This window comes from Tasmannia lanceolata, unplaced genomic scaffold, assembly GCF_043159265.1.
Source record: "Tasmannia lanceolata isolate RefF3 unplaced genomic scaffold, GAP_Taslan_0.1 ptg000031l, whole genome shotgun sequence".
Classification (NCBI taxonomy): domain Eukaryota; kingdom Viridiplantae; phylum Streptophyta; class Magnoliopsida; order Canellales; family Winteraceae; genus Tasmannia; species Tasmannia lanceolata.
In genome coordinates this window covers 1521402-1541303 of record NW_027518708.1, presented here as the reverse complement: position 1 = coordinate 1541303, position 19902 = coordinate 1521402, and the positions used below count along the sequence as shown (strand labels likewise).

Here is a 19902-nt window from a genome sequence, read left to right as displayed (position 1 = left end):
TCCAGACTTAGTATGGTTGAAAATTTCATAAGAAATCAAAGAAATATTTTATCTCAATAAAATTACATCAGTTTCTCATGCATAATTAATAAAAAAACATTACTGAGAGAAAATTAAATATGTTAAGTAGGCTTACAAGTATTCAATAATCCAAACCTAGTACCTTTGGTTATATTATGATCAAACCACTACCTACCAAACTAAGGATAAAGAGGAAACTAATAATAATTAAATGGGCTTCGTAATCCAAGTCGAAGAGCTGGGACAAAATAGTTTTAAACTCTTATCCTCCAAGTTGAAGACACCATTATCATTACCATGCTTTGGTGCTTCGCCAAAGCCGTCTGTGAAGTAAGATGCAGTTTCCCTTGCACCGGGGAAATTCACGAGCTGAAAGAGAAAAAGAGCTACTAAATCCCAAGAACAATATATGATCGCCTAAGCTATTAATCTCGATCCACTTTCCTCTCTCTTCATCCAATTCAAAATCCTCAAACCCCTCCGTCCTATTAGGCCATCCTAAATTTTCATTATCAATAGGATCCCAATCCATAAATCTTAAAACCTTCAACAACCTCCTGGAAGATTCCACTAGATACCTCTGATCAGCTCCGTCATTTTCTTGTGTATGTGTAATTACTGAAAACTTGGGAAAATCATTGGAAGCAAAGTCACAAGTTACAACAGATTTGCTATTGGTGATTCCATACAATTTGTCCTTGAAAAATGTGACATCATAATAATGAACCCATTCGTGGTTTATAGTAGTCCATTTTTCATCCCCTGGTTTATAGAAGGACAACTTCCACATATTAGTGACAATGGCAACAACAATGTAGTCTTGTGTTGAAATAGGATTTGTCGATAAAGCAGTCTTCAATATACCTGTAGGGACAATTTCAGCTAATTAGTGACAATGGTAACAACAACGTAGTCTAGTGTTGAAATAGAATTTGCAGATAAAAGAGTCTTGATGACCACCTGTAGTTCCTTGGTTGATTAGGTGCAGTACTATTTTGGTTGTCAGGAAATTTATCAAGTGAGGGAAGCTGAATTTGGGTACTTGTGAAGGGATTTAATAGATGAATGTTAGCGCTCTCATCTACTGTGACCACTCATCCCTTGGAAGACCCAGAACACCATTTTCCATGGAATTCTGGTAATTGAATATCGTAAAGCTTATTTTTAGTGATATTATAGCAGCTACGAGTTTCAGTACGCTCATTATCAGGGACCATCATAAGTGGAAGTTGACCCTGAAAGTCCAACCAGTGGCGATTTTCCTTGGTGACCTCATACCAGGATGAGCACACAGCACCAAATCGGATACAATCAATGAAGAGAGGTAGACGATCCAAGACCATCGCTAAGAGCTCATTCGGAACTTCGGACCACTTACCCATCTCACTGCTCATGTGTACCTTCTTGCTATCGATTGGATTGGAAGCTAAGAAAGGAAGAAAAAAGAATTATGATATGCACTCAGAGCAAATAAGTAATATATGCCACTACAGTGATATATGTAAATATCCGAAGGAGATTTAAAGCCTTTTTAGATACTCTCTAAAAATTATACATGTAACTACAATAATAATATATGCGTCATGTGAATGGTGGAATTATTTAAAATCCTCTCAGGTTGTTGGTACATATTGACCTAATTAGATGAAGATTAGTCTACAATAAAACACTACAATGTTTATAAGACCATGAGACTTGTCGTGGATATTTTGCCCGATACATGCTACCTAGAATATTGTGCTAGAGTTTGTATGAAGGGCGCTGTTGAAGATTGTAACCCTTCTGTGATTGAGGAAACATGATTATATATATATATATATATATATACCATTCATTTGATAGGCCCTCACATTGATAGGGTGTGCCCAAAAAATCAGCTCCATTGGATGATCCCAACCCTTCAAACTGTGGAGGAAAAAATGGACAGATTTGTGAAGGTTTTTACACGTCCATTTTGCCTCCACAAATCGTAGGGTTTTTACACGTCCATTCTTCAATTCCCAGGACCATTTCAGATGTCGAGCAAAATTCTAATTTTACTAACCAAATGACACCATCCAGTACATGTACTGGTCTGCACTACCATTGTAGCTTGTTTGGGAGAAGGCTGAAGACATCGTGTTGAGCAAAAAAGGGGACACCTACATTGGAAAAGGCAGATTGTGGGAAATGAGGAATGTATTTGGGAAATATTTTACAAGTTGTTTTGGGATATTTGGCAAAATTTTAATGCGTATGCAAATGACACAATTCGCAAGGTATTTCCTGTTTCCTTGGGGAGCTAGGATTCGAACAAAGGAGTAGTATAGGTGACATGTCACCTTGAAGGGTTGATGTCTTCATTTGGGAGATTTAGATCATTGCTCTAATATTGAGGTCTCATTTTATCATGTTCATAGGGAGTCTAATACAGTGGCAAAACAGGGGTTTGGGGAGGGAGGGACATGTTGTGGGTCATATAGGAATTTGGTCCACGTAATGGTTTCCAATAACTATGCATCAACACACTCCGTGTACCATACATCGAGACTGGATCTTTTAAAAAAAATTCTATTTTGCATCATCAGCTGTAATATATCTTAAATCTTCCTTTGAACCAAGGTACTGCACTAATGATTCTTTCAATCGGTGGTCACAATCTAAAATCAATAGGGCCATATGTAATGTGTGATTCATAATCCCTTTTTCCATGAATTGTATACACTTGGTTTGAGACTCTCACTATTCCTATGCTAATCAAAATACGAGTCTGAAAATGGTCAATCTTTTGCCAGTTATGCAATAGTCTTGGTTTGACCATTTTTTTGGTTTCTGACCATTTTCATCTTAATTGTGTCTATGTCCTAGCACAAATATTCTCTCTGTCTTATGCCTGTCATTTTCACTTTTGGCAGGTTCTCTAAATTCGTGCTGTGTTGTTTTATTTATTTATATGTGTCTATGCCTTCACAGGTAGTAAAGAAGAGTCATTCTTTGATAACCAAGCCTGCTTGGACTCTGATTGTGATGATGATTTCCTCAGTGTCAATGGCAGTAAGATCAACATCTGATGTAGAATCATGTTATTTCTTCATGCTATTTTTTCTTAAGGCCCCATTTGGATTTCAAGAAAAGCATTGTTGGCAGAAAATTTTTCTCTCCTCAATTTAGAGGGAAATTATAAGATGATGGTTCATTTAGATGTTTGTAAAATACCTTTTTTACTAGTATTTACAAAGTCACTGATTAGAATCTTCTGTTACTAGGCTCGAATTAAAATTCTTTATTAGTTTTCATTTGTATATCTTCTTGATTTTTCAGGAATCCAAATTCAAGGCATCAAGAATGCACATCTACGTTCGAAGAGGCGATCCAAACTATCAAATTGGGCTGAAAAAATTGCGGGCTTTGGGTGTGGAACTTAACTGTCGCACTTGTAGCCTTTAAGGCATCCCCATCGATTTGATCCATCCTTTGTAAATTTTCTTGTGTTAAATAAATTAAAAGTTCTTTTGTCAAAGTTTACAGGTTCTACTTTTGTAAAGCAGGTTTTGCATGTGTCACAGGTTCTAATATGTGAAGCAGGTTCTCTATATGTCACAGGTTTTAATTTATAAAGCAGGTTATGTATGTGTGTATTGTACCCATGTTTTGGGATATTTTAACGTTTCTGTATTTAAAAAAAAAATCACATTTTTAGCAGCGGTCCGGACCGCTGCTAGTTTGTCCCCAATGCAATAACGTCTGATGTTTTAACCGTTGGTATATATCATCACAGGTTAAAACATCCCTTCTACTGCAGCAGTGTAAATATATTTACAAGTAGTTCGAACCGTTGGTATATATCTAAGTTCACCTAATGATACCTCTATTTACCAGCCGTCATAACCGCGACTGTTTATCCCCCATACCCTAGCGGTTTTAATAGCAGCGGTCATGACCACTGGTATATATCTCTAATTCAACTGATGACACCAATATGTACCAGCGGTGATAACCGCTGCTATTTATGCACAATACAGTAGCGGTTTTAATAGCGGCGGTTATAAGCGCTGGTAATTGATACACCGACGGGAAATATACCCGCGGAAATGAAACCACAGGTGAATATTATAACAGTGGTGTTTGGTAATATTAGCAGCGGTTATGACCGCTGGTATATATAGGTTTTGTTGTAGTGTCAAATTTATAAAGGGAAACAAGGATATCACTGTCAGAGGAGATGTCGGTTTAGAAGTCGGTGTTATTCTGTCAGATCCTAATGGGAAGTCAGTAGGAGACAATGTCTATTTGGATGGTTTCCATCAGGATGTTACAACGATCAGTTGGAAGCATGCTAAGAAAGAAGTAGTCCCTCTCCCTCATGACATTAACCCTGTTGTGACTACGATCCTCAAGATCAACAACTACATCCCAGGAATGGGGTTAGACCAACATCAACAGGGGGTAGCTCAGTTCGATGATCTGCAGTTTCCATCCAACGTTGGTACCACTGGTTTAGGTTATCACAACACAAGCCATGAGATCGAAGAAATGTATCGTGGTATAACTCGGAGGAGGTTATACAAAGAAGCTTGAGAGGTCATGCTAATACCAGAAATCAGACCGACTCTCACCGACTACTTTTGCAGAGAAGGGAAGTCTTCCCCTACTATGGCTTCATAGAATGGTCCATTCATCCTGTCACTAGAGAAAGAGTTCCAGGTTTCCAGATCTTCTTCGTTACGGGTTGACCAGGTGAAGAGGATGACATATGGTGGAGAAAACAATACAAGTGCGCAAAACCATTGAAGCTTCTCTGGGCTGATAATTTGGACCACGCCGACTTTCCATTTTTAATTTTTTCCTTTAGGGGTGAACCAATTTGAGGGTATTTTGGTCGCATTTGGATGTCTAACAGTCAAATAGGGGCATTTTGGTCCGAAAAGTTATTTTTCAAAAAAAAGATGGTTCGATCATGTGTTAGGGATGCACCATAATTGTCAAATAGGTTGGGTCCTTATACAAAATGTTGAATTTAGAAAGATTTTATTGAATTTTACGGAAAAACCCGAAACCCGTGTGAAATGGCCCATTGGGCTAAAGTCCGCAAAGATGGAGCTCATGTGGGTTCACCCATATGGGTCGACCACCATGGTGGGCGCCCCACATGGCTGACCCACATGAGTTGAGCACCCAACCTTGATGATGTCACAATGGTGACATCATTGTGACATCATATTTGTTAAAAGAAAAATAAAAAGAATAAAAAAGAAAAGAAGGAAAGAAGGAAAAGATGAATGATTGCTTAAAAAAGTTTTCTTCCAAAGAAGCAATGTGGAATGGGAATAACATGTCTTGATTAACAAGAAATTAAGATTGGAATCAAATCCAATTCGGAAACAAGAAAGAAAGAAAGCAAGAGGGGAAATTAGAAACAAGCCAAAGATGGGAGCTCTCACATTGAAAACTACTATTTCTCTCTTAACCCTAGCCTTTTTCTATGAAAACACCACACAACACAAAGAGAGAACCATCAAATTTCGTCCCACTCTCTCCCACCTAAGAAAAAAATCCAATTTTCTCTCTCCTCTCTCCTCAAAAAAAAGAAGAAAAAAGCCTCTCTCTCTTCAAGTGTGTTTATCTCTCTCAAGTGCTTTTCACAAAAGGGTTTCTTGATTTTCTTCTTCTTCTCCAAGGCATCACACAATCAAGGATTATTGGAGTGTTCTTTGGATCTTTTTGAGGGTATAAAAGGGTTGGACAGAGCGTATATCTTGGATCACCAACCCTAGAGACAAGGATCACGATCAACGGTAAGGATCTCTCTTCTTTGCGATTTAGAACAAGTATGCTAGGGTTTTATTTTTGAAATATCAAATCAATTAGTTTTCTTTTGCAATTCCAGTATGTTATAGTATAGATTAAAGGCTTTCAAAATTCAAAATTTTAACAAAAAAATAGTTTTCCTCCATATAAATATAAATTTTCTTTATTTATTCTTCAATGTGAGTTTAAAGTCAATTTTCAAGGCAAGTGTTTGAAAACATAATCTTTTTCAAAAAATGAATTTTTTTAAGTTAATAAAAATTTCAAAACTACTAAAAAGTGAAATCTTGGACCACGGTTTGACCGCCTCGATTTCCGTTTTATTTTTCGAAAGATAACCTGGCAAAGGGTTATTTCTTGAAGAATAAAATGGAAAACGAGTCAAATCAAATCCAAATTTCATGAAAATTTGGTTCCAAACCTATTTTTGGATTTCCAGTTCACCATAAAATGTTTGGAAGTTTTTTATTTTTTCTAATCCAGTTTTAATTTCTTTTAATTTTGGGTTATTTTTAATAAATATCAAACCATTTTAAAAATTGATGATACTTTCCAGAACTCATGTTTAATTATAAATTGAAGTTTTGATGGAATAAAATTTTGAAAAAAATATTTTCTTTACTATTTTCTAATCAATTCTTCGGTTTACGTTCCGTAATTCATTTTCGTATTAAATTAGTAAATTTTAAAAAAATTTCTTTACAAACCAGTAACTTAGGTTATTGGAATGTTAGAGAAAAATTTTCAATTGGTTTTGCAAACTTTTAATATGGGTTTGTAATTTATTTTAATAAACGGGTTTCAATTCCTAAGAAACAAATTCCCCTTTTCTATTTAAAAATATATTTTATAGAGGAGATTTAATTTTTAAGTTTTGAAATTTTGATAGAAAATTTTATAATCTATTATATATCTACTGAAAGTTTTAATTTGATTTTAGGATACCATTATGTTTGCTTTTTAAGTAATTCTTTGGTTTCATCCAATTTTTGTGTGAATTTCAATTGGCATCAAATCATAATACAAATCCATGAAAGTCATACGGTAGTCTAATCGCATGATTAGCTTTATACTGTAACAGTTTGAGTGAATTTAAAATTGATATGCTATAGGTTGCTGTGTTAATCTATAATCTGATTTGAATTTTGGAAAATCGGAAATGGATATAAAACCTTAATGACAATTCATGAAAACTATCCAGTAAGCTATAAGCATCTATATCTTTATTCTGTGAAAGTTTGGATTACTTTTCAATTGATATGCTATAAGTAACTGTGTTAATCTATGAACTGATTTGAATTTTGAGAAATCAGAAATTGATATCATATCTTAATGAAAATGGATGAAAGTTTTCCAGTAAGCTATAATCATCTATATCTCTATTCTATTAAAGTTTGGATGAATTTGAAATTGATATGCTATAAGTTACTGTGTTAACCTATGAATTCATTTCAATTTTACAAAATCAGAGATTAATATCAAATATTAATGAAAATTCATGAACTTTTTTCAGTAACCCACACTCATCCATATCTTGTTACTGAAAAATGTTCAAAGTATTTGGAGTTCGATTGCTTAGGGTTTCTGTGTAATCCTAGCAATCTGGTCTTAAAATTTATAAATCATAATTTAATAGCAAATCAACACAAAAGTCAGTAAAAACCTCCAAAAAATCTTAACTTTACATCATGAATTTAATCCCCAATTTTTTTGAAATAGAAACCTTAGGGTTCATAGATCTCCCATGTAAATTCGCTATACCGCGATAGTCTAACTGCCGAGATCGTAACTACAATCGTATACTAATTGCGATTAATCCTGCATAATTGGAGTGCGTAAATTATAGTATGATATTGGCTCTGAGGTCCACTGTCCACAAAAATCCTGAGAAACATGCCAGGCAATAAGATACTATAACTTACGTGCTAAATTATACAAGGGTTGAGAGCACGATTCCCATCCATGGTTGCGATTCGAGACTGAAACTGGCAAACCATAGAACCTTTGGTATCCCTTAGATATTTTGGAATCGAAAATTCTTGAAAAAAAAAATCAGTCGATCTAAAAATCACCAATATCAATAAATTGAATTAACTTAATCAAAGTCTTAGGAGCTGTTGGATTGCGGTCTCCTATCGTAGGAACCTTTTAGGTCCCCTTAGGAACACTTAGGTCACGTTGTGTCCTAAGTTTTAGGGAGTCCTAGAGTTAGAAGTCCAGCTTCATCACGGCCGTTTGCTATGCATAGCAACCGTGCCATAGATCTAGTTACACTAGTCACCCAATTTTTTCCTATGACAAACCTAGTTACCTAGGATGTAGGTTAACCTACATTAATCTAAGGGACGACTTGTACTTAGATAGGACCATATAACATCTTAGATGAAGTCCTAGGATAATAAAATCTTCAACTTGAATTAAATAATTTCTCTTAAACTGTTAAAACAGTCAATTCAGGTGCACCGAACTACGATCGACTTTGATTCTAGTGAGGCTGGGATACGTAGGCAACTTAGCTACTTGAGTAGCATACCAAGCCCGAGTCGGCTCCACACATAAGTGGTGGGGTTTTGTATATTAATCCTTAAATTAAAAGTAATTAAATCACTTAGAACTTTTACTTAGATTGGATTTTAACAAATTAAGAAAATCAAGATACACATTTAGGAATTACATTAAAATTTGATTTTAGGATGCATGTCACATAGGTCGCACTTCAATAGAGTTAAATGAGCCATTTAAAAGAAATTCAAGAGAGTTAACTTTTGGAATCGAAGACCGGATTATTGGGCGAGGATGGTGCATGTGGTGGTAACTCCCCATACCTTCCATTCTTGTAACCAGGTAACGAGTCTAGATTTCTGGTTATTTATGGGTCCTAGATCCCTCATCTAGGTGGCGACTCTGTCATTCTCCTTTGTGTGAAATTCAGATTCTTTTAGTGACCCCAAGTTCACGGAAATGATGAATTAAATCACACCTTGATAGGCTCGAAGGCTTACCCCTGCCCTTGTGGGTATTGGGTTGCACGTTTGTTTGCACCCTATGGCTTGGCTGTTGCCGGCTTGGTTGGGTAATCAATAATAGAAATAATAATAGACACGCGCCAATCGCGTGGGTACGAGAGACCAAGAGAGAGTATGGCGCCTCGCGCGCTAGCAACCCTCTCGCGGGATCGGGTCCCACACCCATCGTCCCGTATGAGATTCTCCCAAGCCTATGGTGCCTTTCTAAGACATGGTCTTCTTATGAAAACTGTGCCTTCTGACTTTCTGCTTCTAAATTCTTTCTGAAGTGGCTTGCTTAAACCGAATCTTTCATATGACGACTCATGAAGTTCTTCCATCAAGATTTGTATAGCTCAAGTGTAGTTGCAGATAAGTTGACGCCTTACCTCTTTCACCAAGACAGTTGCGACATTTGGACTCAAAGACAATGACAGACTCTATTCAAAGGGGAAATCTGGTAAAAGACACTTCGAATAATCGAGGATTTCTGAAATAATAGAAATGGATGGACTGACTAGACCAACTCGAAGTGATGCTTCTGACTTAGTTAATATTTTATTTAGTAGGTCTGGACTTTCAAAGAGTAATTTTGCAATTGATAAACACCGGACTTCTCCTTTTAAAACAGTAATACTCAAAGGATTTGATTACTACTCCTTGGATTGCTTGGTCTCATGCCCCTAGTTTCGAGGATGCAAAGTGTGCCTGCTTGAACTTCTTGAATCCTCGATCTCAATGCTGGATATAGCTTTTTGGATATTTTCTCCAACCATGACCAAGTCGCCCTTTTCAGGTTTTCAACTTGGCGGACCGTTTGACCTTAACTTTTGCCTGAATCGCCCGTTTGGGTTTTTAACTCAGCAGGCTATCCCCTTAGCTTTTGCCTAAGCCGTCCTTTCGGGTCTTCAACTTAGCCGGGGAATGACATTAAATTTTGCCTAGACCGTCCTTTCAGGTTTTCAGTCTAGCAGATCTTCAAACTCTGCTCTTTTCTTTTTTCTTTCTTTTCTTTTTTGCATTGGGACCTAAATCCTTGATTCTGAACACCGGAAGGACTTTATAGGTAGGATTCAAGGTGGTAAATGGGCCGTGCCGGCACGCCACAAATGGCTACAGTGAGCGTGTCGTGGTGTCCCGGCACGAAGTCGCGGGTCGTGCCGAATCTGGTTGGGTGGTCCGGCGGGCTGGCACGGCACGGCCTATTTGCCAAAGCACGGCACGGCCGGCACGGCCCGCGAGCCCAATTCCCCTTTAGAAAATGCATATTTTTTTTAGGATAACCCGAAAATACGCCCCAAAAGTTGTTTCAAATGGCTAGTTAGTGGGGTATTTTCGTCCAAAACATATATTTTCATAAAATCTTGAAAATACCCCCCAACAACTCTTTTTTGGGGGGTATTTTGGGATTTTCATTGTTTAAATCTTTTGCATTCCCTAAATACCCTCCCCAACAACTCTTTTTTGTGGATATTTAAGTCATTTCATGTCTTTTACGAAATTAACCCCCCCAACAACTCTTTTTTTGGGGGTATTTTGGGATTTTCATTGTTTAAATCTTTTACATTCCCTTAATACCCTCCCCAACAACTCTATTTTGTGGATATTTAAGTCATTTCATGTCTTTTACCAAATTAAGCCCCCCAAAAACTCTTTTTTGGGGGGTATTTTGGGATTTTCATTGTTTAAATCTTTTACATTCCCTATATACCCTTCCCAACAACTCTTTTTTGTGGATATTTAAGTCATTTCATGTCTTTTACCAAATTAACCCCCCCGCAACAACTCTTTTTTGGGGTTATTTTAGGAAGTAAAAAAATAATCCACCCAATCCTATAAATACAACTTTCCACCCCCTTCATTTCTCACCAAAGCTCACTCTCTCTCTTTCTCTATTATCTAAACTCTCCAATTAACTTCTCTCTCCCTAATCAAGTTCTCTCTCTCCCTAATCAAGTTCACCGTCTCTCTCTCTCTCCCAATCTACTTCTCCCTCTCTCTCTCTCCAATCAACTTCTCTCTCTACTTAGTAGCACTAACTACTCATCAAGAGGGCGGCGATTGGCGATTAACACGAGGGTGGCGATTGACGATCAAGAAGAGGGCGAGATTTTGCTCAAATAGGTTGAGGTTGGTACCCATTTAAATATTTAATTATAATTCTCCTTCATAATTTTTTTAAACCTCTCTTAATGGCCGATTCAGAAGAAGTTTTCTACCCCAACATTGGCCATGACAGCAACCAAGTCATGGCCAATGATGAGTTAATGGAAGCTTGTTTTGGAGATCAGTGGAGTGAAGACGAGGTTGAATTTGAAGTCCAAAATGAACCCAACCTTAGTGCTAGTGGGAGCCAAGCTCCTTCTCGCTCTAATGTTAAAAGGGGTAGAACTTCAACTGTTTGGTCTACCTTCACTCGTGAAGAGATAAGACGTCCCGATGGGAAAGTAGAAGTTAGGGCAATTTGTAAACATTGTAAAAGGGATCTTAGTTGTAATGTTTCGAGTGGAACGGGCTACTTAAAAAGGCATGCCGACGCTTGTGGTAAAAAGCATGGCCCGTTAGACCCTAAGCAAACTCAACTAAGTCGCACGTCTAGTTCAATAGGAACATTTTCCTACTCTCATGATAATAATAGAAGAGAACTAGCCGCATACGTTATACACTCCGAACAACCATTTATTTTTGGAGAAGATAAACGTTTTAAAAAATATGCTAAACAAGCTTTAAATCCTGCTTTTAAAAGGGTACCTAGAAACACTCTGAAATCAGACAGTTGTTAACTTTTTAATGAACGCAAACAACAATTGATTTCATATTTTGAAGGATTTAATGGCAAAATTGCACTTACTTCCGATATTTGGAGTACCAAAAAGGGTTATTCATATATTTGTGTAATCGCACACTATATCAACTCTAATTGGCTTTTAGAAAAAAGAATTATTAGCTTTAGTCTTATTGATTACCCACATACTGGAAATTTTATATATACACATATTTTAAATACTGCTCGTGAATATAATATTACAAAAAAAATTTGTTCTATAACTCTAGATAATGCTAGTAATAATAATTCTGCAGTAGAGTTATTAAAAACTGAATTGAAACCTATTTTAACTGAATTTTTTTTTCATATTAGATGTGCATGCCATATTTTAAATTTGGCTGTGCAAGATGGTTTAGCTCTTCTTGACCCACAAATAGAAAATACTAAAACTTATATTACATTTATCAGTTCTTCATTGTCTAGAAGACAAGAATTTGCAAAATTATGCAACACCTATGGAAAAGAATTTTCTAAATTCAAATTAGATGTTAGACATAGGTGGAATTCAACTTATTTAATGTTGAAACATTGCCTCCCATATAAAAAATTTAATTCAATCATTTGGTAATGAAAATATACCTCAACCTTTCCGTTACATTGTAGGTCTCCCAAAGGGTCTAGTGGAAGACCCCAATCCTTGTCCTTTTCCTGCTTCAAAAACCTCTGAAAAATTCATCCAAAAATTTTGCGTGGGAAAACCCTGTCCCAAAAAGAACTGACGCCTGGAGCTCTCTGTTCGAGAAAAAGGATATCCAACAGTCCTCAAAGCTAAATTTCTTCACCAAAGAAGAAGCTACAGGAGTTTCGGGGCTGGATTTTGAAGATGAAGAACTAGAAGAAAATGACAAAAAATGGGAAAACTCCTTGGTTGGATACCTATTGGGAAGGAGGCCTTATTTTGTAGCTCTGAAAGAGTTCCTTCTTAGAAGCTGGAAGGTGAAAGGGGAATTCCAGATGTTCAACCTCCATAGTGGATTCTTTCTCTTCCAATTTAACAACTCAGAGGACTGCGAAAAAATATTGGAAGGAGGCAATTATACCTATGGAGGAAGGCCATTAGTTCTCAGAAGATGGTCTCCGAAAATGGCTCTTGAGAAGCTCTCCCTTTCGTCAGTGCCGATTTGGATCAAATTTCCTGGTTTGAACCTTCGGTTCTGGTCGGCGCATTTCCTTAGCAAACTCAGAAGCAAACTGGGTCGCCCTTTATACATGGATGCTCAAACTACTGGAAGTTCTCGCCTCAGCTATGCCAGGATCTGCATTGAAATAGAAGCAGGGTGTGATCTCCCAAATGAAATTGAGATCAAAACTTCGCTGGGAACTTTCTACCAGAAAGTAGAATACGAATGGAAGCCCCCTTCTTGCAAGGAATGTTGTACATTCAACCATTCAGCGTCCTCTTGTCCGAAAAATCTGCCGGTAAAGCCCCAGAAAAAAGAATGGCGTCCTGTCTCAAATCCAGATCCTGAAGAATTAGAGATGGTTTCCTCAGAAAAAGCCCCCATGATTGTTATGAAAAAGAAAGTTGTAGAAGGAAATTTGAGGTCCAAAAGCCCTCGACCATCTTCGGAGAATAGGATGGTGCTCTGGGAACCAGCTAATAGTAAGAGATCCCCTATGCAAAACAGGGGTGAAAGCGTCCTGCTGTTAAAAAACCTTAATGCTGTTTTGACCCCCTCCCGATGTTCAGCCAAATTTTCTACCCAGAATCTAGAATGCTTGAAAATATCGAATTCCTTTGACATTCTTGAAGAAACAGAGGAAGTTTTCCCCTTTGAAATTGCATCTCCACCCCCTGTTTTTGTTTCCCACGAATGCTCTAGCAGTTTGGAACATTAGAGGGATAGGGTCCCGAACAAAGAGGGGTATTCAAAAGCTCATCCAATCTTTTAATCTTCCCCTATTCTGTCTTCTTGAGACAAAAGTTTTCTTTCCAATGCTAAATCCCTGTGTTCGAGATATTAATGATTCCTGGAACTTCTTTGCCAATTATAATCATACAGAAAGAGGTAGGATTTGGCTAATATTGGATCCTCTCATTGTCCATGTGAACATCATCTCTGACTCTGCTCAATTCGTTCATGCGGAGGTTCTTTTCCTTCAAACCCAAGTCAGTTTTTTTTATCTGCTGTGTATGCTAGAAACCGTGGCTCAGAAAGGCACTCCCTCTGGGAAGATTTGTCAAATATATCACTTCATATTAATCGCCCCTGGATTGTTCTGGGGGATTTCAACACAACTAGATTCGGAGGAGCCAATCCAATTCTCTCCCATCTTGCTGACTTCAACCAGTGTATAGATAACTGCAGGCTAGCTGATCTTCGATTGATAGGCCAAGATCTTTCCTGGAATAATAGTCCTCAATCCTCTGAAGTTAAATTCCGTAAGCTGGATAGAGCTCTTGTCAATATTGAATGGTTATGTGATTTCCCCACGTCTTTTGCTGAATACAGAGCCCCTTGGCTCTCCGACCACACGCCGATCATCGTACATATCAGACCCTACTCCGGTAATGGCAAAAAGCCGTTCAAATTTCTCAACTCCTGGTTGGAAGACTCCTCTCTGTTTGAAGCAGTTGAAAGAGCTTGGAAGTATCAGGTCCGAGGAAACCCAATGTACATTTTGATCCAGAAGCTCAAGCAAGTTAAAATAACCATCAAGCAATGGAACCAAAATGTGTTTGGGAGGATAGACATAAAAGCTCCTATTCTTCGGCAGAGGTTGGAGATAGCTCCAGCAAATTTCTATGCAAACCCAGCTAACAGAACTCTGAGAGATGAAGTAGCCGAAGCCAAATCAAACTATGAGATTATTGCTAGGAAGGAGGAATCTATGCTCTAGCAGAAATCCCGAGTGCTTTGGTTAAACCTTGGAGACTCAAACACTCAGTTCTTCCATTCAGCCCTCAAGTCCAGAAGAAACCAAAATTCAATTCATGGCCTCTTTGATTCTAGTGGTGAGATAACCTCTAATGAGGACCAAATAGCATCAATTTTAGTTGATCATTTCCATTCTCTCCTTAATTCCCATTCTGAATCTGATAATCATCATGACTCTTCTCCTGATCCGATGAGAAGACTAACCTTAGATGATTCTCTTGCCCTTTCCATCCCTTTCTCTAGTGAAGAAATAAAGATGGCTGTCTTTTCTCAAGATGACAACAAATCTCCTAGTCCTGATGGTTTTAATGGCGAATTTTTCAAAAAGTTCTGGTATTTAATTGGTGAAGAAACTGAAAAAGCCTTAGCCTACTTCTTCAAATCTGGAAAACTCCTTCCTGAGTTGAACTCAACGTTTATAACTTTAATCCCTAAGTGTCCTGAAGCCTCTTCTCCAGATAAGTTTAGGCCCAGCTCTCTCTGCAATTTCCTGTATAACATCTCAAAGCTCCTGTCCAATAGATTGAAACCCCTTATGGATAAGATTATTAGCCCTTTTCAGTCTGCTTTTGTTAAGGGTAGGGTTATTCAAGACAACATCCTTCTTAGTCATGATCTCTGTCATAACTTCCATAATAAATCCAATATCAGAGCCATGTGTATCAAGATGGACCTAAAAAAAGCCTTTGACAGTGTTAACCATACATCCCTTCTTGGATTTATGCACAAGATAGGGTTTAATGAGGTCTGGTGTCGCTGGGTTCATCAATGTATTTCTACCCCTTCATTTTCTGTTCTTCTGAATGGCACTCCCAGAGGATTTTTCAAGTCCACAAATGGTTTGAGGCAGGGTGACCCTCTTTCTCCCCTGTTGTTCTGCTTAGTTATGGAGATGTTCTCCTGTATCATTGAAGAGGCCATAACTGCTGGAAATTTGATCTCCCCTTTTTCTAAAGGAAATGTGTCTATTACTCATTTACTATTCACAGGTGATGTAATGTTGTTCACTGATGCAACCCCGTTTGCGGCTGGTATAATTCAGAATTGCATATCTCAGTTCAAGTTTAGCTCAGGACTGGAGGTAAATCTTTCCAAATCGAATATCTTTTTCTCGGCAGTAGTTGAGGATGTCAAAGCTGTTGTTTGTAGCATTCTAGGGTTCCCAGAAGGAACTCTGCCCATCAAGTACCTGGGTCTTCCTTTAATCACAACCAGATTAACTTCTATGGACTGAAGCCGCTTACTGAAAAAGTAAAAAAACGAATCACCTGCTGGTCCTCGAAATTTCTTTCTCGTGCTGGAAGGATAGAATTGGTGAACTCTGTCCTCAATTCCTTCCAACTCTATTGGTCGGCGGCTTTCAATATTCCAGTGGAGACCCTAAATGACATTGAAAAAACACTCAGAGATTTTATTTGGTCTGGTTGTGACCTTCAGAAAAAATATCATCCTCTTGGATGGAATTCCATTCGTCAGCCAAAAAAGGAAGGTGGAATAGGCATTCGAAGGCTTGCAGACATAAATCGTGCATTTCAACTCGAGCAAGTCTGGAACATTGTTCAGCATAGAGAAACCCCCTGGAATAGATGGTTTGAAGCTAAATACATTAGGCAAAGAAACTTCTGGCTTATAAAACCTCCTTCCAAACCCTCTTGGGCCGCTCAGAGTATTTTTAAAGCCAGAGATTGTGCTAAGAAAAATATCTGCTACGCTATTGGAGATGGTGCAAAAATCAACTTCTGGTATCAACCATGGCTCCCATCAGGTACTATCAGTGAGTTAACCTCTATAGGCTCTACCTTCAACTTCATCCCAGATTATGCATCTGTTAAAGAGGTCATCAATGGCAGTTTCTGGGAAGATATAATCAGAGAGCCTCATCTTCGGGAGATAAATACAGTTACCTTGAGGCTATTTTTTTAAATTCTTGTGCAGATATTCCGATATGGATACCCACAAATGACGGAAAATTCTCCATTAAGAGCGCATGGAATGTAACCCGTATCCAAAGCCCTGAAGTCCCCTGGTTCAGCTCTGTCTGGTTCCATGGTTGCCTTCCACGTCACAGATTTACTGCCATTCAAGCCATTCAAAATAGGCTCTTAACAAAAGATAGGCTCATATCATTTTCCCCTGTCAATGATCTCAGATGCCCTCTTTGCAGAATCGAGCGAGAATCGAGAGATCATCTATTTTTCTCATGTTCTTTCTTTGCCTGGATCTGGTGCACTATCTTGAGGAGGATTTCTAGCAGAAAAAAACAGTTCAGAACCCTGGAGGCTGAAGAAGAATGGATTAGAGGCAAATTTAAGGGGAAAGGTCAGTCATCTATTATTGCAAAAATCGCCTTCTCTGCAGCGATATACTACATCTGGCTGGAGAGAAATCAGAGAATATTCGAAGGTGCTTCCTCCCACAAGCAAGATGTTCTTCATCGCATCCTTCTCAGTGTTCGCACTCGCACCCTTCACCTTAAATTGTTTGATGAGGACTCTGCTCAGTCTAGGAAAACTGCTTTGAATTTCGACCTTCCATTGTTTCAAATAAAAAGGGAGCCAAATTTCTGTCGCTGGATTCCACCAATAGATCCAATGCTAAAGCTTAACACCGATGCTTCGTTAACATCAAATGGAGGTTCTCTGGGAGGACTCATTAGAAATTCAAGAGGGGAGTCTCTTGGATGCCTCTCAATCAACATTAGCTCTGCTGAAATCCATGAGTTGGAAATAGATGCTGTCCTGAAAGGAGTTAGGCTGGCAAAAGAGCTAGGGATCAAGAAGATATGGATTGAATCAGATTCTATTCATGCAGTTCACGTCATTAATGGAAGGCAATCCTGCCCCTGGAGAAAGCTGGGTACTCTCGGTAGCATCAGTAATCTGCTTAAGACTTTTGAAGAATGGTCAATTTCTCATGTTTGGAGGGAAGCAAATCAAGCTGCAGATCTGTTTTCCAGGCATGATTATCAATGTAAGGGGACCTCCATTCTCCCTAACTTTAGATCCCCTTCTTTAAATGATGTAATGTTCTCGGATTTGTCATAAAAGGATGTAATTCTGATTTTTTATCTATATATCTGGTGGGGGTCCGCCTAACCCCAGCTTACCTACCAAAAAAAAAAAGTCTCCCAGATTGGAACACTTGTGAGGGTTTCATGAGTTTTCTTGAAGTTTTTTATACTGCAACTAATGCATTTTCAGCTGTTTACAAACCAACCTCAAACATAATTATGAGTAACTTATATAACATCACGCTTACTTTTAAAACAAATAGAACTAAAAGACATGAACAAATAATTGAAGTCATGGAGGCAAAATTTAAAAAATATTTTAATGAAATTCCACTTTTATATTCCTCACTACAGTAATGGACCCTAAGTTTAAGTTACAAGGTTTAGAAGTCTTGTTAGAAGAGTGCAATAACAACCTTGGTAATGATCCTGAAGATTCAGGGAACAGTATAAATGAAATTAAATCATTATTAAGGTCTATGTATCATATATATGAGGTGGAACATGCACAAATAAGACCCAGTTCTTCTACGAGCTCGGGGCCTAAAAATAATCCAATTTTTACTTTAATAAGCCTAAAAGAGCAAAACCTAGTAGTGTTGGTGAAGCATCTTGCAATGAGTTATCATTGTATTTGAAAAATGAACATTACATCAATCTCGAAGAATGGGAAACTTTTGAAATTTTGCCTTGGTGGAAAGCAAATGAGAAAACATATCTAGTGCTATCCGTTATGGCACATGATATACTAACCTTCCGTGTCTACAGTAGCATCGGAGTCCGCTTTTAGTGCAGGTAACAGGGTTTTAGAAGACAAAAGAACTAAAATGTCATAAAAAATATTGGAGGTATGTGTGTGCTTGAAGGACTGGCTTGATGCAGATGCTAGGATACAAGGACTAGAAGGCTCAAGCTCGTCATCTCAAGATTGCTGAAGACTTTTAATTTAGAAGTTATTGTAATTTCAAAGTTGTATTTATTTTTTCTCTTTCCTTTCCTTTAAAGGGTTAGAGGCAAGGTTCTATGTCCGGGTTCCTGGATAAATATTCTTGATATAATATTTGATATTAATAAAATTTAAAGGTACCGCCCGGGTTCCTGGATAAATATTCTAGGCACAATCGATCTTTTTTTCTAAATTACTATTGTAAATGAAATTGACAAAAGGGGGACCAAGAAAATTGTAAAAAAAAATTGACAAAAGGGGACCAAGAAAATTGTAAACGAAATTTGGAAAAAAAGTTTTTTTGAAAACAGAACATTTCTCGAAACTTCGTGGGAATACACGGAATTCCGAGAACAATTCTCAGAACTCCGTGGGATCCCCACGGAGTTCCGAGAAATGTTCTGTTTAAAAAAAAATTAAAAAAACGGGCCGGCACGGTGTGGACCCCGATTCGAGAGAGGCGGGGGACAAGCCCCCACGAGAAAGTCTCTCTCTGGAATCATCCACGTGAATGGAGAGCTCTACCAAGGAACTCTCGAAAAAAGTGTCTCTCACAGCATGAGTGGCGATAAAAGGTGAGATACCTCTCGATTCGGGGACTAGCCCGGATTCGAGACGTACCTTAAACAAAGAAGAGTCGCCATCCAAGGAAGTGGGCCCTGGATCCCATACTATGCTCTGTTGCAACGGATAATCAGAGATATAAAAAGAAGGTTCGTGCCTGGTTACGAATTTGGAAGGTCCGAAGAGCACATCATCCTCCCAAGTGCAAACACCTGGTCTCTTATGCCATTTACTTATTGATTTTGAAGAGTTTTGGGTGAAAGTCATATGAAATGGGAACAAATATCTCCGAGAAGACGTCTATCTAATCATGCATGTCTTGGAGATGAATAATAAGCACACATAAAGAAGTGAAAGAAGTGTCACCTAAGAATAGCTAGATTTTAAGTGAATTGTCTAAATGATATCTAAGTTCTGGTGTGAAAACACATGCATGCTACAACTAAAGGTGTATGGTCTGTACATGAAAGTAAGAAAACACAGCAAAACATACAACACAAATCAATTCTATACACGACTCGACAAGACGGATCCTAAAACTCTAATGCAATACTTGACTCGGACCCCACCCTGGCTGCTCTACGTATCCCGGCCTCAGGAAGAATCAGAATCAACGTAGTTCGATGACCTATTCTAAACTACGATGCCTAACCATTTAGAACCGCTATCCTAGACTCGATCCACTAGACTCGACTAATTTTTAATGTTTTTTGTACAATTGCTTAAGTTCATGTGAATTGTAATTTTTAGGACTCTCTATATGCCCTAACTAATGCAAGTTGATTAGCCTTAAGCTAATGTAGGTGGGCCCTACATCCTATGTGTAACTAGGCTATGCATCCTAAAGAAAACCATGGGTTGAC

General features: G+C 38.0%; 2 protein-coding genes across 2 annotated transcripts; one reads left to right on the top strand and one right to left on the bottom strand.

Moving 5' to 3' along the window:
* Nucleotides 1–313: 313 nt before the first annotated feature.
* On the bottom strand, nt 314–2138 carry LOC143859525 (F-box protein SKIP23-like). The gene is made up of 3 exons (XM_077370206.1): nt 2066–2138; nt 1208–1447; nt 314–885 (listed from the first exon to the last, which is right to left on the bottom strand). Exons 1-3 carry the CDS (start codon nt 2136–2138, stop codon nt 314–316), a joined length of 885 nt encoding a protein of 294 aa, XP_077226321.1.
* Nucleotides 2139–13576: 11438 nt separating this feature from the next.
* Nucleotides 13577–14481, top strand: LOC143859524 (uncharacterized). Its single transcript, XM_077370205.1, has 2 exons — nt 13577–13649; nt 13796–14481. Exons 1-2 carry the CDS (start codon nt 13577–13579, stop codon nt 14479–14481), a joined length of 759 nt encoding a protein of 252 aa, XP_077226320.1.
* Nucleotides 14482–19902: the final 5421 nt, after the last annotated feature.

Excerpts from the sequence above, each read along its gene's own strand:
- LOC143859525 (XM_077370206.1), bottom strand. The coding sequence starts at position 2,138 with ATGTCTTCAGCCTTCTCCCAAACAAGCTACAATGGTAGTGCAGACCAG. Across the intron at positions 1,448-2,065 it reads GTACTGGATGGTGTCATTTG|CTTCCAATCCAATCGATAGC; the intron begins GTTAGTAAAATT and ends TTCCTTTCTTAG. Across the intron at positions 886-1,207 it reads TAATGAGCGTACTGAAACTC|GTATATTGAAGACTGCTTTA; the intron begins GTAGCTGCTATA and ends TTGTCCCTACAG.
- LOC143859524 (XM_077370205.1), top strand. The coding sequence starts at position 13,577 with ATGCTAAATCCCTGTGTTCGAGATATTAATGATTCCTGGAACTTCTTT. Across the intron at positions 13,650-13,795 it reads TTATAATCATACAGAAAGAG|AAAGGCACTCCCTCTGGGAA; the intron begins GTAGGATTTGGC and ends ACCGTGGCTCAG.